Below are 16,861 nucleotides of genomic sequence, written 5' to 3'. Positions count from 1 at the left end.
GGGAAGATAACATGAACATAAATGATGTTAGATCTGGGAATATAAAGAAGGAAGGGAGGAAGAATATAGTATCAGGAAGGAAATATACAGTCTCAAGATTATTCATTGGCAATAATGTCGTGGAAAGGGCCACATTTAAATCTTGACCTGGAGCAGGTTATGAATCGAGTGTTCCTCAAGATTCAGGAGCCAAATCTCAGGACATTTGATCCTTTAAGTCCTTTAAGTCCTGTTCCAGAAGCTCTTCACAACAGAATGTGCTATTTCTGCATGAAAACCAAGAACACAGTTCATTTATTCATTTGTTCAGCAAGTGCTTTTTATACACATTTGATTATGTGTCAGGCATTGTGCAAAGTCCTAAGGAAACAAAGATGGAAGTTCTGGCCCTACTTTGAGTTGCTTATGCAGAGGGAATGAATGTGACCAGAGCCCTTTGGTAGGAACACTGTGGATGGACATCTGACTCAGCCATTATTAAATCTGCTCTACATGTTTCTCTCCAAGATTAAGTCATTCTGGTTCTTTTACCTCAATCACTAATTAAAAGCACAGGCTCTGGAGGCAAACTATCTCGCTTCAGATTCTAGCACTACCACTAACCTGCTCTGCAAATTCCTTAACCTCTGTTGCCTTAATTTATTTATTAATAAAATGGAGATAAATGATGGTAACATCTGTTTTATTGGGAGGTTGTGAAGATTAAAGAGTCATACACAAAAAGCTATTAGAATAATGCTGAAATACAGAAAACAATATGACAAATACCCATGGAGCTACCATCTACCTAACAAACCTTTTGCCATATTTGCTTCATTTTTAAAAGGGAAAAGCATCACAGATCCAATTGAAGCTCTCTATCCTTCCTGATATTCTCCTTCCTCCTCCCTAGGGGTAACCACCATCTTGAATTTGCTGTGAGTCCTTACCATCATATTCTATACTTTCACTATATGTGTACAGGGACATAAACAATATATAGTATTGCATTGCATGTTTCTAAACTGTTTTTTTTTTTTAAGAGAGAGAGAGAGAACATGAGTGGAGGAGAATGACAGAGGGAGAGAGAGACAGAGACAGAGAGAGACAGAGACAGAGCATCTTAAGCAGGCTTCATGCTCAGCACAGAGCCCAACGCAGGGCTTGATTACACAACCTTGGGATCATGACCTGAGTAAAATCAAGAGTTGGACACTCAGTCAACTGAGCCACTCAGGAGCCCTGTATGTTTCTAAACTTTAATTAGTGATATTAAACTGCACCTATCATTTTGTAACTTTTTCCACTTGACATTATGTTTTCAACATTTTTCCATGTTCTTTCATTTTAATTACTGAGTTCTTTTGAGTTAATTACTGAGCTAATTACTGAGTTCTTTCATTTTAATTACTCTATAGTCTTTCACTGTATGAATACACCTCATTTTATTCAGCCATTCTCCTGTTGATGGACATTTGTGTTGTTAACCATTTTCCACTTAGAAACAGTACTACATCCTAAATGGCACCTTGAGGTCCTCCTAGACTGTACTTTGAGCTAAGACTTTTGGAGGGAAAGATTTTTCATTATGGGTTCAATTTTTTTTTTTTCAACGTTTATTTATTTATTTGGGACAGAGAGAGACAGAGCATGAACGGGGGAGGGGCAGAGAGAGAGGGAGACACAGAATCGGAAACAGGCTCCAGGCTCTGAGCCATCAGCCCAGAGCCTGACGCGGGGCTCAAACTCACGGACCGCGAGATCGTGACCTGGCTGAAGTCGGACGCTTAACCGACTGCGCCACCCAGGCGCCCGTGTTCAATTTTTTTTTAATGTTTACCAGTCTTATTCATATTTTGCTTCTTCTTGCATCTTTTCTATTGTTTCTATTTTTCTAGAAAAACTGTTCATTTCAAATGTATTGCCATAGTATTTATATTATTCACTATCCCTACCCTTTTCTTTCCTAATAATCCTTATTTGTGCCTCCTTTTTTTCATGATCAGTCTTGTTAAAGGTTTATCTCCTTTGCTAAAGTTTCAGAGAACTGTTGCTATTATTGATCTTTTTCTTTTTTTTTTTTTATTAACTTCTGCTTTTTTTTCTTCTTCTTTTGGAGGTTTACTCTGTTATTGTTGGGGTCTTTTTTAAGCCTCTTTAGTTGAATGCTTACTATTTATATTCAGTTTCTTATCTTTTTTCATCATTGCATTTAAAGCCATAAATTTCCCTCTAAGAACTCCTTTAGCTGCATCTTACAAGTTTTAATATGTATACGTTTGTTGTTGTTCGTTCTAAATATTCTGCATTTCCATTGTGGTTTTTTCTTTAATCCACAAAATAGTTAGGAATGTGCTTTTTAGTTTCCAAACATGTCTGTTTATGTTTACATTATTTTTGTTGTTGATTTCTTATTTCTTTGTGATCAGAGGATGTGGTCTATGTGATCTAAATTCATTAGAAACTCTAACCTGTAACCATAGGAGGTTTTGCTGCAGCTCCTGAGTAAGGCCTCAGAACTCCCACCATCTTCGCCTTAGTAAAGACATATGCCGGTGAAATTGCTGGCCATCTGCTACAAGCAGATAATGTTTATACCAAACAGATGGTTTTGCATTCCCTAAAAATCCCCAGAGGTTGACCTGGGGAAGGAAGTATCAAGCATCTCCCATGTGATCCTCCCCAAACTGGGGTGTAGGAACTAGATTGCTCTGCTCCTCCTATGAAAGTGAAACCTCATCTTCTTGGTTACAGCCAGGTCTGAAGGAGAAAGCAAGCACGGTGGAGGCTTATCCAGGAGCTTCTCTGGTAGTGACAGCTGAAGGGCAACAACCCCCAGGTGTTGGCGTTTAACTCTACACATGGGCAGAGCACTCCATCTCTGTCAGGGCTATCCTTATCCTCCCAGCAAACTAGAAAGTATTGGTAGGGGGGCCCAGGAGGCAAGTCTGAGGAACCTGTGCTGACCTCTTCAAACATTGAGTACTTACCAGACTCGACTGTGCTTTGGCTTTTTCCTTGGGATCAATGAAAAATTTAAGCCCCCAAAATGAAAGATCAAGAAATTATCCTCAGTCCCTATCCCACACAAGAGAAGCCCAGGGTTGGCCCTCTAGTAGGTTGCAATGTTTCAAGAACCAGAGCTGGGCAAGACTGATCTGTGAGCCACATCATGTCATCAGACTGAGGGAACCAGACAGACACAGAGAACCATCAAAAGGTAATTGCAAAAACCAGAAAAGAGCAAGAGGTCTAAAGCAGAGATTGGGAGATGAAGGTCAGAGGAATTCTTACAACTATAGGAATATACCATAGCCTTCTATTGTTATTTTAATTGGTTAATTCCTTCTTTCTGCTTTCTTTGGATTAATTTTTTTTCCAATTTCTTGAATTTTTAATTCATTTGTTTTGTTCTTTGCTGTTTGTTAACATAATTAAGACTTCGAATTCTACTCTAAATGGTTCTTTAATTTTATCATTAGTTTTATTTTTAGTTTCTGATTTTTTAAAAATTATCATTGTTATTTTCTAGACACTTAAATTTTCAATTTGAACTTTCTCTTTGATTCTCAAGAATTAGAAGGACCTTTAGTGGCACATGGGTAGCTCAGTTGGTTAGCATCCAACTCTTGGTTTCAGTTCATTCTTTCTCCCATTTCTTTGCCCCTCTCCACGTCCCTCTCTCTGTCTCCAAATAAATAAACATTTAAAAAAAATAAAGAACATTTAATTATGTATGGATAGATGTTTTATTAATTTCAAGTTTTATCATATTGTGATTAGAGAACACTGTTTCTGCCATATCTACTGTGTGGAATGTATTAAGATTTTCATCTAATTTTGGTTTTTTTTAATGTTTATTTATTATTTATTTTGAGAAAGAGAGAGCATGCGAGCAGGGGAGAGACAGAGAGAGGGAGGGAGAGAGAGAATCCTAAGCAGGCTCCGCACTGTCAGCAGAGCCCAACTCAGGGCTTGATCCCACCAACCGTGACATCATGACCTGAGTAGAAACCAAGAGTTGGGCGCTTAACCAATTGAGCCACCCAGGCACCCCTTGGTCTAATTTTGTAAATGTTCCATGAACATTTGAAAAGTCTGTTCTCACAGCAATTAGATCTACTTTATTATTCAGGCTTTCTAATTCTTTTATATCCTTTTTTTCATACACCTTATCTGTCATGGACTAAGAGAAGTCAATTAGGCTCTAATGTCTTTCTGTTTATTTCTTTTTTTATTTCTTACAGATTTTGCTTAATAAATTTTAATACTTTATTTGCCTTATAGAAACTCATGACTGTAATATCTTCATTGTGGATTGTATGTTTGATCATTGTAAAGAGACTTTTTTTTTTTTCCTTTGCCTTATTTAATGCTTTCTTAACCTCTGACATCAACCTTGTCTGGTATAAGATTGTGATTTAATTGTGTTTTCCTTGCATTTTCCTGATATACCTGTACTATCTTTTATCTTTTATTTTCAACTTTTTTGACACTGGTTTCTGAAGATATTTTTATTTCAGTAGATGAGATTATCCTGTTGACATTTATAGATATGACTTAGTTCTGTATCACATTTTATGACCTACTTTCTGTTTTTAAGGATTCATTTGGTTTGTATCTTTCTCTAGATGGTGTATATTTCTTTGTTTCATGCATGTTCCCTCTGATTATTTAGGAAGGTCTGTATTCTGTTTTTAGCTCTTCTAATGTTTGTCTTTATTTTATAACTTTTAAAAACATACTTTATTTTTTTTTAAGTATTTGAGAGAGAGAGAGAGAGAATGCTCACACAGGCACATGTGAGCCGTGGAGGGGCAGAGAGAGGGAGAAAGAGAATCCCAAGCAGGCTCCATGCCATCAGTGCAGAGCCCAATGCAGGGCTTGATCCCAACAGTGAGATCATGACCTGAGCCAAAATCAAGAGGTGGACAATTAACCGACTAAGCCACCCAGGAACCCCTATCCTCTATTTCTTTAGACTAAATCTACTTCTTATGAGCAGTGACCAAATTATAATTCCATTCATCTCATCTCCTTTACTCCGCCTAATTTTAATCAATATATTATTGTTATTAGTTCTTTTAGTGATCATTGGTATACTTTTGAATGTACCTCTATCTCTGTTAATTGATTTATAAGATGTAAATGTTATCTTTGACCTTGAATATTAAAAATAAAGAGGGGCGCTGGGTGGCTCAGTCAGTTGGGCGTCCGACTTCAGCTCAGGTCATGATCTCGCAGTTTGTGAGTTCAAGCCCAGCGTCAGGCTCTGTGCCGACAGCTCAGAGACTGGAGCCTGCTTCGGATTCTGTGTCTCCCTCTGTCTCTGCCCCTCCCATGCTCATGCTCTGTCTCTCTCTCTGTCTCTCAATAATAAATAATCATTTAAAAAAACTTAAAGATAAAGAAATCAACATCCTTTTGCCACCTTCCATCTTCCTACATCTTCCCTTCTTAGTTTTTGTTAATTTTATACCTTTTGCTGGTATAGTTTGTAATATAAACATTCTGAGTAATATATAAAATAGTTATTAAGAGAATGAGCTCTGGAACCAGACTGCCTAAGTTGGAATCTTGACTTTATCATTTTTAGGTGTGTACCTTGAGCAGATTGCTTAACAGATATTTATTTGTTTCCTTGTTTTTACAATGGATATAACTATAGGTTCTACCTCACAGGTTTGTTTTCATGATAATGAATGAAAGTATAGCACTAGAACAGTGCCTGACACATAATGAGCATCTAGTAATTATAAGATATTGCATTAATTATTATGAAGTAGATTTCCAGTTTTGTTTTCATCCCAGTTCTATATTTCAACTGACTACCATGTTCAGGTTCTCTGTTCATCTCTTGGTTGCCTAAAATCCATTCTCAAGTAGTTAAGAGACACTAATGGCAGGGGCACCTGGGTGGTTCAGTCGGTTAGGCATCCAACCCTTGATTTCAGCTCAGGTCATGATCTTGCAGTTCATGGGTTCAATTCCTTGGGCTCCCATGGAGCCTACTTCAGATTTTCCCTCTGCTCCTCCTCTACTAAATAAATAAATTAATAAATAAATAAATAAATAAATAAACAAACCTTAAAAAAAGAGAGACTAATGGGAGTTATAATTTCTAAACCTTTTATGTTCAAAAACATTTGATGCCTTTTACTTGAAAGGAAGTTTAGTATGTAAAATAATAGTACCTACTATTGAGCACTTACTAAAATCACAGGTGATCTGTATTCATTATTATATCATTTTACCTCATAATAATGCTATAATTTTATTTTTATCTTTTTAAGTAAGCTCTATGCCCAATGTGGGGCTTGAAATCACCATGAGATCAAGAGTTGTATGCTGTACAGACTGAGCCAGGCACCTCCTTCATAATAATGCTATAAGTCAAGTATTACGTGTATTATTCATATCCCCTTTCACAAATGAAAAGGCAAGTCACGCTTCCTTTCTCAGACTTTGCTGGCATTGAACCATTATCTAACATTGATGTGACTGTAGAGAAATCTGAGGCCAATCTCATTTATTTCCCTTTAAAGATGCCTTGATCTTTTTGCCTGAATGCTCAAAGGATTATTTATTTTTGAAGTCTAGTAAAATTCAGTGGGATATGTCAGAAGGGTGATTCTGTGTCGGTTTTCTTGGGACATTGTGTGTTCATTCAGTCTGTGAAGTGTGCTTTCACTTACACGAAGTTGCCTTGAATTCTACTTTGAATATTTTTTCTTTTCCACTTGTTCCATTCTCCTTCAGGTGGACATGCTGGATATCCTTTATCTTCTGTATCCATAATTTTGCCTCAAATTCTTTTTAGTTCTTTTTAAATTTCCATTTCCTTTTTCTCACTTTTCTTACCTAGCCCTCGTTTAAGTCTAACTGTGTTGTTATCCTTGTCTGCCTTCTTCTTCCGCCCCATTTATAATATGGCTTTAATTTTTAGGATCTTTTCCTTTTCTTCCTTCCTGAGTTCTGCTAGCTTATTTCACAATTCCTTCTGTTATCTCATCATCATTCTGCTTTGAGGTCTTATTTTTTGAACGGTTTCATTAAGTCCTTTGAATTCACAGCCGTATGCTTGATCTGCTTCATGGCAACGTATTTCTGGAAAATTTATTTTTATAACATTTCATTTCCTCCTTTTTCTTGTAGATTTGCTGTGTAGATCTTGGTTTCCTTGGTTATTACTTGTTACTAAACAAAAAGAGTTCTTCCTCAACCAGTTACTTACAGGAAGCAACTGGAGCAGTGAATTGTATTAGTAATGAGGCTGCTGTGGTCCAGAGTGTGTGTGTGTGTGTGTGTGTGTGTGTGTGTGTGTGTGTGTGTGTGAAAGAGAGAAAAAAGGAGAAACATAGAGACAAAAATATTCACATAGATTGGTTTAGCTAATGTTATCTCCCCAGCAGATGCTCATAATATACTTTCCCTCAACCCATTTCATTAACAGACTGCCTCCAACATAGGTAACATTTTTAAGGAATTTATCATTCAGCACTGCCTTGTCCTCCTATTTCATGATGGCAAATAGAGTCCTTGAAAGTTCCCACAACTTGTGCTCCCTTAAACTTTCATTGTAAGTCAGGGTGGTGGTTCTGCCCCTCAAGTGTACCATCTGTTTGGTTCTATGCCAACTTTGAGAAGTAAAATCACAGCAGTTATTTAATCTCAACATACTCTGGACTCTGGTATAATTTTCATTGAATTTGGTAGGCCATCCTCATTAATTGTGCCTTAGGGAGTTTGTGTTTATTTTCCTTATTTTCTTGTTTTTGGGTGATCTCAAGGATGACAAGATGACATCATGAGCTAATTTTATTTTGTTATTGTAAAATATTTTGGCATTTTATTTTATTTTTAAATGTTTATTTATTTTGAGGGGTGAGGGAGGGGCAGGAGGGAGGCAGAGGGAGAAAGAGAGAGAGACAGGCAGACAGAATCCCAAGCAGTCTCCATACTGTCAGCGCAGAGCCCAAACGGGGCTCAAACTCACAAACCATGACCTGAGCCAAAGTCAAGAACTGGATGCTTAACTGACTGAGTCACCCAGGCACCCCATAAAATATTTTGGTACTTTAATTTTTTATTTTAAATTAGAACCATTTTTTAAGAGTGCCTCTAATCTTAGAGCAGGTAGTGAAAGTGCGAAAAATAGCTGTTAAGTGCGAAAAATAGCTTCCAGTTTTTTGCACAATATAGTCCCAACAAGATCTCTCCTCATCATATAGCAAGTAAGAGCAAAGCTCTGGATTCAAGTTCAAATCTGTCCAAATCCAGAGCCTGAGTTCTTTTCATCATAGAGCTACATCTTAAAGAATATAGATATCTCTTTACAGTGTCTTTATTATGTTTCCTCTTATAAACATTTTTCATTAACTACTGTGTTTGTTTCCTGGTTTTTAGTGTGACAAGTACAAGACTGGAGTTATTGATGGACCGGCATGTAATAGCCTTTGTGTTACAGAGACTCTTTACTTTGGGAAATGCTTATCCACCAAGCCCAACAATCAGGTATGGACATTATGAATAAACATTGCAGACTGATAGTGCACTCTACTTTTACCTTAAATTAACGTATTATTAAAAGAATTCTTGAGCCAGAGCTTTAGGAAATTTTATATACTTTAATTTTGTATGCTTTGATTCACTCATCCAATAGATATTAATCCTTTATTCCCAGTATATTCCAGACACTTTAGTTGTTAGGAATATAGTGGTAATTGAGATAGATAAGATTACTTCCATTATGGATCTTATATTAATTAATAGTGACTGATTCTGGGGTATGGGATTAGGGAAATGGAAACAGATGAGTTTTGCCTTTCATCTTTCTGTGTAATATGACTTTAAAAAATTTACTTCTAGCTATAAATGCTTACATTAAGAAACAAGAAAGATCTCAAATCAACAACCTAACTTTACAACTTAAGGAACTTGAAAAAGAACAAACTAAACCCAAAGCTAGCAGAAAAAAATAAATAATACAGATGACAGGAGAGAGAAATGAAATGGAGAATAGAAAAACAATAGAAAAAAATCAATGAAACCAAAGGTTGCTTCTTGGAAAATATCAACAAAATTGACAAACTTTTAGCTAGATGGTCTAAGAAGAAAAGAGAAGGCTCAAATTTCTAAAATCAAGACTGAAATGGGGATATTACTATTGATTCTATAGAAATAAAAAGTATTAAATGAGTACTATAAACAATTGTACACCAGGTTAAATAACCTAGATGAAATGGACAAATTCCTAGAAACAGAAAGCCTACCAAGAAATAGAAAATCTGAATAGACCTACAACTAGGAAGGAGATTGAATTAGTAATCAAAAGTCTTCCAACAAGAAAAGCCCTGACCCTGTTGCCTTCACTGGTGAATTCTACGAAACATTTAAATGCTTCTCAACCTTTCCCAAAAAATTGAAAAGGAGGGAATACTTCCTAGCTCATTCTGTGAGGCCAGCATTACCCTGATACCAAAGCCAGATAAAGACACTACAGAAAATCTACAGACCTTGTGAACATTAATGCAAAATCCTCAACAAAATACTACCCAACCAAAATGAATGTAATAAAAAGATCATACACTGTGACCAAATAGGATTTATTCCTGGAATGCAAGGATGGTTCAAGATACAAAAATCAATCAATTTAATACACTAGATTAACAGAATGAAGGGGAAAAAAACCCTGGGATCATCTCAGTTGATGCAGGAAAAAAGTATTTGACAAAATTCAGTACCCTTTCATGATAAAAATACTCAACAAAGCAGGAATTAACGAATTTATTTTTTTTTAACGTTTATTTATTTTTGAAACAGAGAGAGACACAGCATGAACGGGGGAGGGGTAGAGAGAGAGGGAGACACAGAATTGGAAGCAGGCTCCAGGCTCTGAGCCATCAGCCCAGAGCCGGACGTGGGGCTCGAACTCACCGACCATGAGATAGTGACCTGAGCTGAAGTCGGACGCTTAACCGACTGAGCCACCCAGGCGCCCCCAACAAAGCAGGAATTAGAAGGCAACTACAACATAATAAAATCCATATATGAAAAATCCACAGCTAATTTCATACTTGATGGTGAAAGTCTGAAAGCTTTTCCTTTAAATTCAGGAACAAGGCAAGAATGCCCACTGTTGCCACCTGTATTCAAAACAGTACTGGAAGTTCTAGCCAAACAGACAAGTAAGAGAAATTTTAAAAGGCATCCAAATTAGAAAGGAAAAAGTAAAATCATTTTTGTATGCAGATGGCATGATCTTTTATATAAAAAACCTTGTTTTGGTAGAAAAACCTTTTATATAGAAAAAAATTGTTAAGCTAATAAATTAATTCAGCAAAATAGCAAGAAACAAAGTCAACACATAAAAACCAGTTGTATTTCTATACACTAACAATGAACAATCCACAAAGGAAATTAGGAAAACCATTTACAATAGCATCGAAAAGAATAAAGTACCTAGGAATTAACATACCCAAGGAGGTAAAGGACTTGTACAATGATAACTTCAAAGCATTGTTGAAAGAATTAAAGACATAAACAAATGGAAACATATCCCATGTTCATGAATTGAAAGACTTAGTATTGTTAATCTCTTTCAAAATCCTGATGATATTTTTTGCAGAAATAGAAAAACCCACCCCAAAATTAAAAAGGAATCTCAAATAACCCCAAATAGCAAAACAATCTTGAAAAAGAACTGCAGAGCTAGAGGATTCATATTTCCTGATTTCAAAACTTACTATATAAAGGGGTGCCTGGGCGGCTCAGTCGGTTAAGCGTCCAGCTTTGGCTTGGGTCAAGATCTCACAGTCCGTGAGTTCGAGCCCTGCATCATGCTGTCTGCTGTCAGCACAGAGCCTGATTCAGATCCTCTCTCTGTGTCCCTTCCCCACTCACTTGCTGTCAAAAATTAAAAAATAAACAAACATTAAAAAAATACTACACAGCTACAGTAATCAAAACAATGTTTACTGGAATAAAGATAGACATATAGATCAATAGAGTAGAGAGCCTAGAAATAAGCACCCACATATCTGATCAAGTAATTTTTGACAAGAGTGCTATGATCATTCAATAGAGAAAGGAGTCTTTTCAACAAATGGTGCTGGGAAAACTGGATATCCACATGCAGAAGAACGAAGTTGGACCCTTACCTAATGCCATATGCAAAAATTAAGTCAAAACATATTAAAGACTAAAATGTAAGAACTGAAACTATAAAACTCTTGGAAAAAATATAGGGCAGGGGCACCTGGGTGGCTCAGTCTGTTAAGTGTCCGACTCTTGATTTTACCTCAGGTCATGATCTCATAATTTGTGAGTTTGGCCCTGTGTCAGGCTCTGCACTCACAGCACAGAGCCGGCTTGGGATTCTCTTTCCCTGTCTCTCTGCCCTTCCCCCTGCCCTGTCTCAAAAATGAATAAATAAACATTAAAAATTTTTTTTAAATGTAGGGCAAAAGCTTCATGACACTGGATTTGGCAATGATTCCTTGGCTCTGACACCAAAGGCACAGGCAACAAAAGAAAAAGAGACAAATTGTACTTCAGAAAAATTTAAAATTTTGTGCATCAAAGGGCGCCTGGATGGCCCAGTTGGTTAAGCATCCGACTTTGGCTCAGGTCATGATCTCATGGTTTGTGAGTTTGAGCCCTGCATCAGGGTCTGTGCTGAGCCTGGAGTCTGCTTCAGATTCTGTGTCTCCCTCTCTCTCTGCCCTTCCCCCACTCATGCTTTGTCTCTGTCTCTCAAAAATAAATAAATGTTAAAAAAAAATTTGTTTTAATTTTGTGCATCAAAAGAATATCAATAGAGTAAAAAGCAAATCCACAGAATGAGAGAAAACATTTGCAAATCATGTATCTGATAAGAGGTTAATATCCAGAATATATAGAGAACTTCTAAAACTCAACAACAACAAAACAACCATATTTAAAAATGTACGAAGGACTTGAATAGGCATTTCTCAAAAAAAAAAAAAAAGATACACAAATGGCCAATAAGTACATGAAAAGATGCTCAGCATCACTTGATCTTAGGGAAATGCAAATCAAAATCACAATGAGATACCACTTCACACCCATTAGGATGGCTACTATCCAAAAAATGGAAATTGACAAGGGTTGGTAAGGATGGAGAGAAATTGGGAACCCTTGTGCACTGTTGGTGGGAATGTGATATGGCACAGCCACTGCAAAAAGCAATATAGCAATTCCTCAAAATATTAAACATAGAATGATTTTATGATCCAGCAATTTCACTTCTGGGTATATACCTTAACAAATTGAAAGCAGAGTCTTTATAAAAGATATCTGTACAACAATGTTCATATCAGCATTATTCACAGTAGCTACAATGAGGAAGCACTCAAGTGTCTATCAGCAGGTGAATAGAAATGCAAAATGTGGTATATACATATGGGTTATTAGCTTTAAAAAGGAAGAAATTCTGATACATGCTAATACATGGATGAATCTTGAGGACATTATGCTAAGTGAAATAAGCCAGTCACAAAAAGACAAGTTTTGTGTTGTTCCATTTATATGAGATACTTAGATTAGTTAAAACTGTAAAGACAGAAAATAGAATGGTGATGTCAGGGGCTGGGGTGGGTGAGGAGGGAGAGCAGGGAGTTATTATTTAATGAGTATAGAGTTTAACTTTTATGAGATGAAGAGTTCTGCAGATGGATGGTGGTGATGGCTGCACAACATTGTGAATGTAATACCAAAGTGGTTAAGATGGTAAATTTTATGTTTTTAATATTTTGCCACAATTTAAAAACTGGAAAAAATAAAATTCATCATGGTCAAAAATATATGTATTTAAGCATGCATAGCTTTTATAATCTAAAAAAGTTATGGACAAAAGCTCAATCCTAATGTTTTGTTACTTTGTGTGTTTTTATAAGAAGAGGACACTAAAAATACAGTGGTAAAATTTTCTACTTAGCCTAAAGAATAATTTGTCATTCTTTTTTCATATAGATGTATTTAGGGATTTGGGGTAATCTACCAGGTGTTGTGAAATGTCAAATGGAACAAGCACTTCATCTTGATTTTGGGACTGAATTGGAACCAAGGAAAGAAATAGTGCTATTTGATAAGCCAACTAGGGGAACAACTGTACAGAAATTCAAAGAAATGGTCTACAGTCTCTTTAAAGTAAGTATATCCATTCACATGTTGTTAGTGTGAGGCAGTATATTCTTCTGGAAGAGTTGGTAAAAAAACCTCATCCTAAGCCACAAAAATGTTGGTATTCTTTAACCTGTATCAAGGTCTCCATCTTGAGGAAATAATTCAAACAAAATGTGTGGAAGACGTTTATATTAACAGTATTTATGATAGCTAAAAATATCCAGATATGAAAGGGGAATTCATTAAATTGATGAGCTGCTCTATAGTTTGACACTGTAACTGGCATACATTATTAAAGATGGGGGAGGGGATAAAATTAGTATACATACCCTGATTGCAAATTATTTTTCAAAGATTTAAAGAAATATTCATACAAAGATTAAATATATTAAAAGATAAAAATAGTTACAATTTTGGAAAGAATCTCTTTTTATTGCTGTCATATTTTCACTCAAAATCTTTTTTTTTCTGGGGTTCCTGGTTGACTTAGTCAGTTAAACATTCGACTAGTGGTTTTGGCTCAGGTCACGATCTTGCAGTTCATGGGTTCTAGCCCCACATCGGGCTCTACGCTGAGAGTGTGGAGCCTGCTTGGGATTCTCTCCCCCTGCCTCTGCCCTTCCCCTACTCACACTTTCTCTTTCTCTCAAAATAAGTTTTTTAAAAAATCTTTCTTTTCTTTGAACAGTTTACATTTTCAGACTATTTATCCCAAGAATCTTCATGGGTAAATACTTTTTTTTTTTTTTTTTAGTTTTTATTTAATAAACACCCAACATGGGACTTGAACTCACAACCCCAAGATCAAGAGCTGCACACCCCTCCAACTGAGCCAGCTGGGAGCCCCAATACTTTTTAACCTTCATCATTGGAATGATATAACTTGAACAAAATAGTTCTATTAATGTATTTAACTACAAAATAGGAGAAAATAATTTTCCATTGACCCACATTATAACTTTGGATATGAGCACATTACACTGCAATTTTGCAAGTAAATGTATAAATAAGACAAAACTAATACTTAGTGTCTTGGATAACTGTTATTATCTACAGGGCCCAAGGGGCTAATGGAAGCTAGGGTGGCCATTTCTTAAAAAAATATATACTTAGGGGCGCCTGGGTGGCGCAGTCGGTTAAGCGTCCGACTTCAGCCAGGTCACGATCTCGCGGTCCGGGAGTTTGAGCCCCGCGTCAGGCTCTGGGCTGATGGCTCAGAGCCTGGAGCCTGTTTCTGATTCTGTGTCTCCCTCTCTCTCTGCCCCTCCCCTGTTCATGCTCTGTCTCTCTCTGTCCCAAAAATAAATAAACGTTGAAAAAAATATATATATACTTAATGAAGTGGGTTTTACTATAATTATATAAAATATATTCACTTAGTAAGCATGATATTTGGAGATGTATTAAGTTCCTTTATGGAGGTTCAGTAACAAGATCATTACTTAGAATAGTAATCCTGTAAAGTTAGTATGTATATTATATGTGAGGTATTTTTCATTCTTTATACACATAGGCAAAGTTGGGTGACCAAGGAAACCTCTCTGAACTGGTTAATCTCATCTTGACGGTGGCTGATGGAGACAAAGATGGCCAGGTTTCCTTGGGAGAAGCAAAGTCAGCATGGGCACTTCTTCAACTAAATGAATTTCTTCTCATGGTGATACTTCAAGATAAAGAACATACCCCCAAATTAATGGGATTCTGTGGTGATCTCTATGTGACAGAAAGTGTTGAATATACCTCTCTTTATGGAATAAGCCTTCCATGGGTCATTGAACTTTTTATTCCATCTGGGTTCAGAAGAAGCATGGATCAGTTGTTCACACCATCATGGCCTAGAAAGGCTAAAATAGCCATAGGACTTCTGGAATTTGTGGAAGATGTTTTCCACGGCCCGTATGGAAACTTCCTCATGTGTGATATTAGTGCCAAAAACCTAGGATATAATGATAAGTATGATTTGAAAATGGTGGACATGAGAAAAATCGTGCCAGAGACAAACCTGAAAGAACTTATAAAGGATCGCCACTGTGAGTCTGATTTGGACTGTGTTTATGGCACGGATTGTCGAACTACCTGTGATCAGCGTACAATGAAGTGTACTTCAGAAGTGATACAACCAAACTTGGCAAAAGCCTGTCAGTTACTCAAAGACTACCTACTGCGTGGTGCTCCAACGGAAATTCGTGAAGAATTGGAAAAGCAACTTTATTCTTGTATTGCTCTCAAAGTCACAGCAAATCAAATGGAAATGGAACATTCTTTGATACTAAATAACCTAAAAACGTTACTGTGGAAGAAAATTTCCTACACAAATGACTCTTAGTTCATTTGGACATCGTGACCATCATAGGAAACTTAACAATTCTAAGGAAAAATTTTGAGCATTAAAAAAATGGCTTCTGACTCAAATCCTTTCCAGTTATACGAAACCCCTTTTCCCTGGTTTTAAGAAGCCATCATCTTAAGATACATATTGATTGCTTGAAGGAATGGCAGGAGGTATAGGATGAACTGATCCAAAGATTAATTCCTGCATTAGAAGCCCTGGTACATTTCTTCCCAGTACATTCACTGTGTTAACTATTTTGACTAATGACCTAAAATAATGCTGTGAAAAGCCTCATCCCATAAAGTGAGAGTATTTCGTAGATTTTACTTAAGCCAAAATACCATTGCTGGAAACATTGCAATGAAGCTGCTGTTTAAAAATATATACATACGTACACTTACTGAAGTCTTAGCATGGTAAAGTTTGCACATTAACAAGAAATTAAGACTGCAAAGCAGGTAAAGTTTCTCCTTTATAAACAGATGTTGGGTTAATAGCATGGTTTGCTGTATTTATAGACCTAAAAACATTTGTTACATGGCTTCAGAATGTTGAGTGGCTATTAGCTTAAAAATAAAAATCCATCAGAAAGTGTTCTACTTGGCAATATGTAACTGCCAAGTTTAGAGGCTGAAACTGGATGAGCTTTCATCATCCTTGATTTGATGGGTCCTTCATAGGGTCAATGAGCAGTCCTTCAAAACTGACTTAAGGCCATCAACTCAATCCAAATCCACAAGTCTGAATTTGAGCTATGGGGAAGTGGGACATTAAGAGGCAGACTCTGAAATCATGGGACTTTTTAATAACAATTTCCCATTTTGAACAGTATTTCCTGTTGGCCAAAGGGCTATTTCTTAAGAGGCATGTAAATTTATTTTTCCATGTGAACTTGATATGCAAGTTAATATTTGTTCATGTTATTTTCATGTTTATTAAGACCTGGCATGTACCTTTCAACATCTCTTTTGAAGGAACCTCTTTTGAAGGAAGACCCAGTATTTTTTGCTCCAAGGTTTCACCTGATTAAAGTTAAATGTTATGTGAACTTCACTGGACAGCCTTCTCTCAAAAATTAAAGCCATTGATGAGCACGTTTTGCTTACTTTAAAATGGTGTAGTTTGAAGGTACCTTTTCTTCCCACTAACCAGCTGGTTACAATAAATGAATGGAAGAAATATTTCCTAGTGGATGGTTGGTCTGTTGCTTGCCAGACTTTTTAACGGAGAGCTGTATATCATACAATTAGAGGGACAACTCCTGTCACGGAAAACAGAAGCCCAAGAAGCAGGTGTGAACTTTGAGTCAATATGTAAAGTTATACTTGTTTCTTGAAGCAAACAAAAACAACCCATCAACTCCTCTGCTTTTATATTTGAGGTTATTTCTTGTAGTTTCATTAA

General features: G+C 36.5%; 1 protein-coding gene across 1 annotated transcript in view; it reads left to right on the top strand.

The window, feature by feature from the left end:
• The window catches only part of DIPK1A (divergent protein kinase domain 1A), a 104,933-nt gene extending 88,295 nt beyond the window's left edge, over positions 1 to 16,638 (top strand). The window contains exons 3-5 of the mRNA XM_027058581.2: positions 8,386 to 8,493; positions 12,973 to 13,149; positions 14,639 to 16,638. Coding sequence (XP_026914382.1) covers positions 8,386 to 8,493; positions 12,973 to 13,149; positions 14,639 to 15,451 — 1,098 coding nt within the window. The 3' untranslated portion in view covers positions 15,452 to 16,638. The remainder of the gene's footprint in view (positions 1 to 8,385; positions 8,494 to 12,972; positions 13,150 to 14,638) is intronic.
• Positions 16,639 to 16,861: the final 223 nt, after the last annotated feature.

Source organism: Acinonyx jubatus, chromosome C1 (assembly GCF_027475565.1).
Source record: "Acinonyx jubatus isolate Ajub_Pintada_27869175 chromosome C1, VMU_Ajub_asm_v1.0, whole genome shotgun sequence".
In the NCBI taxonomy this organism is placed as follows: domain Eukaryota; kingdom Metazoa; phylum Chordata; class Mammalia; order Carnivora; family Felidae; genus Acinonyx; species Acinonyx jubatus.
This window is presented reverse-complemented; position numbering and strand designations above follow the sequence as displayed.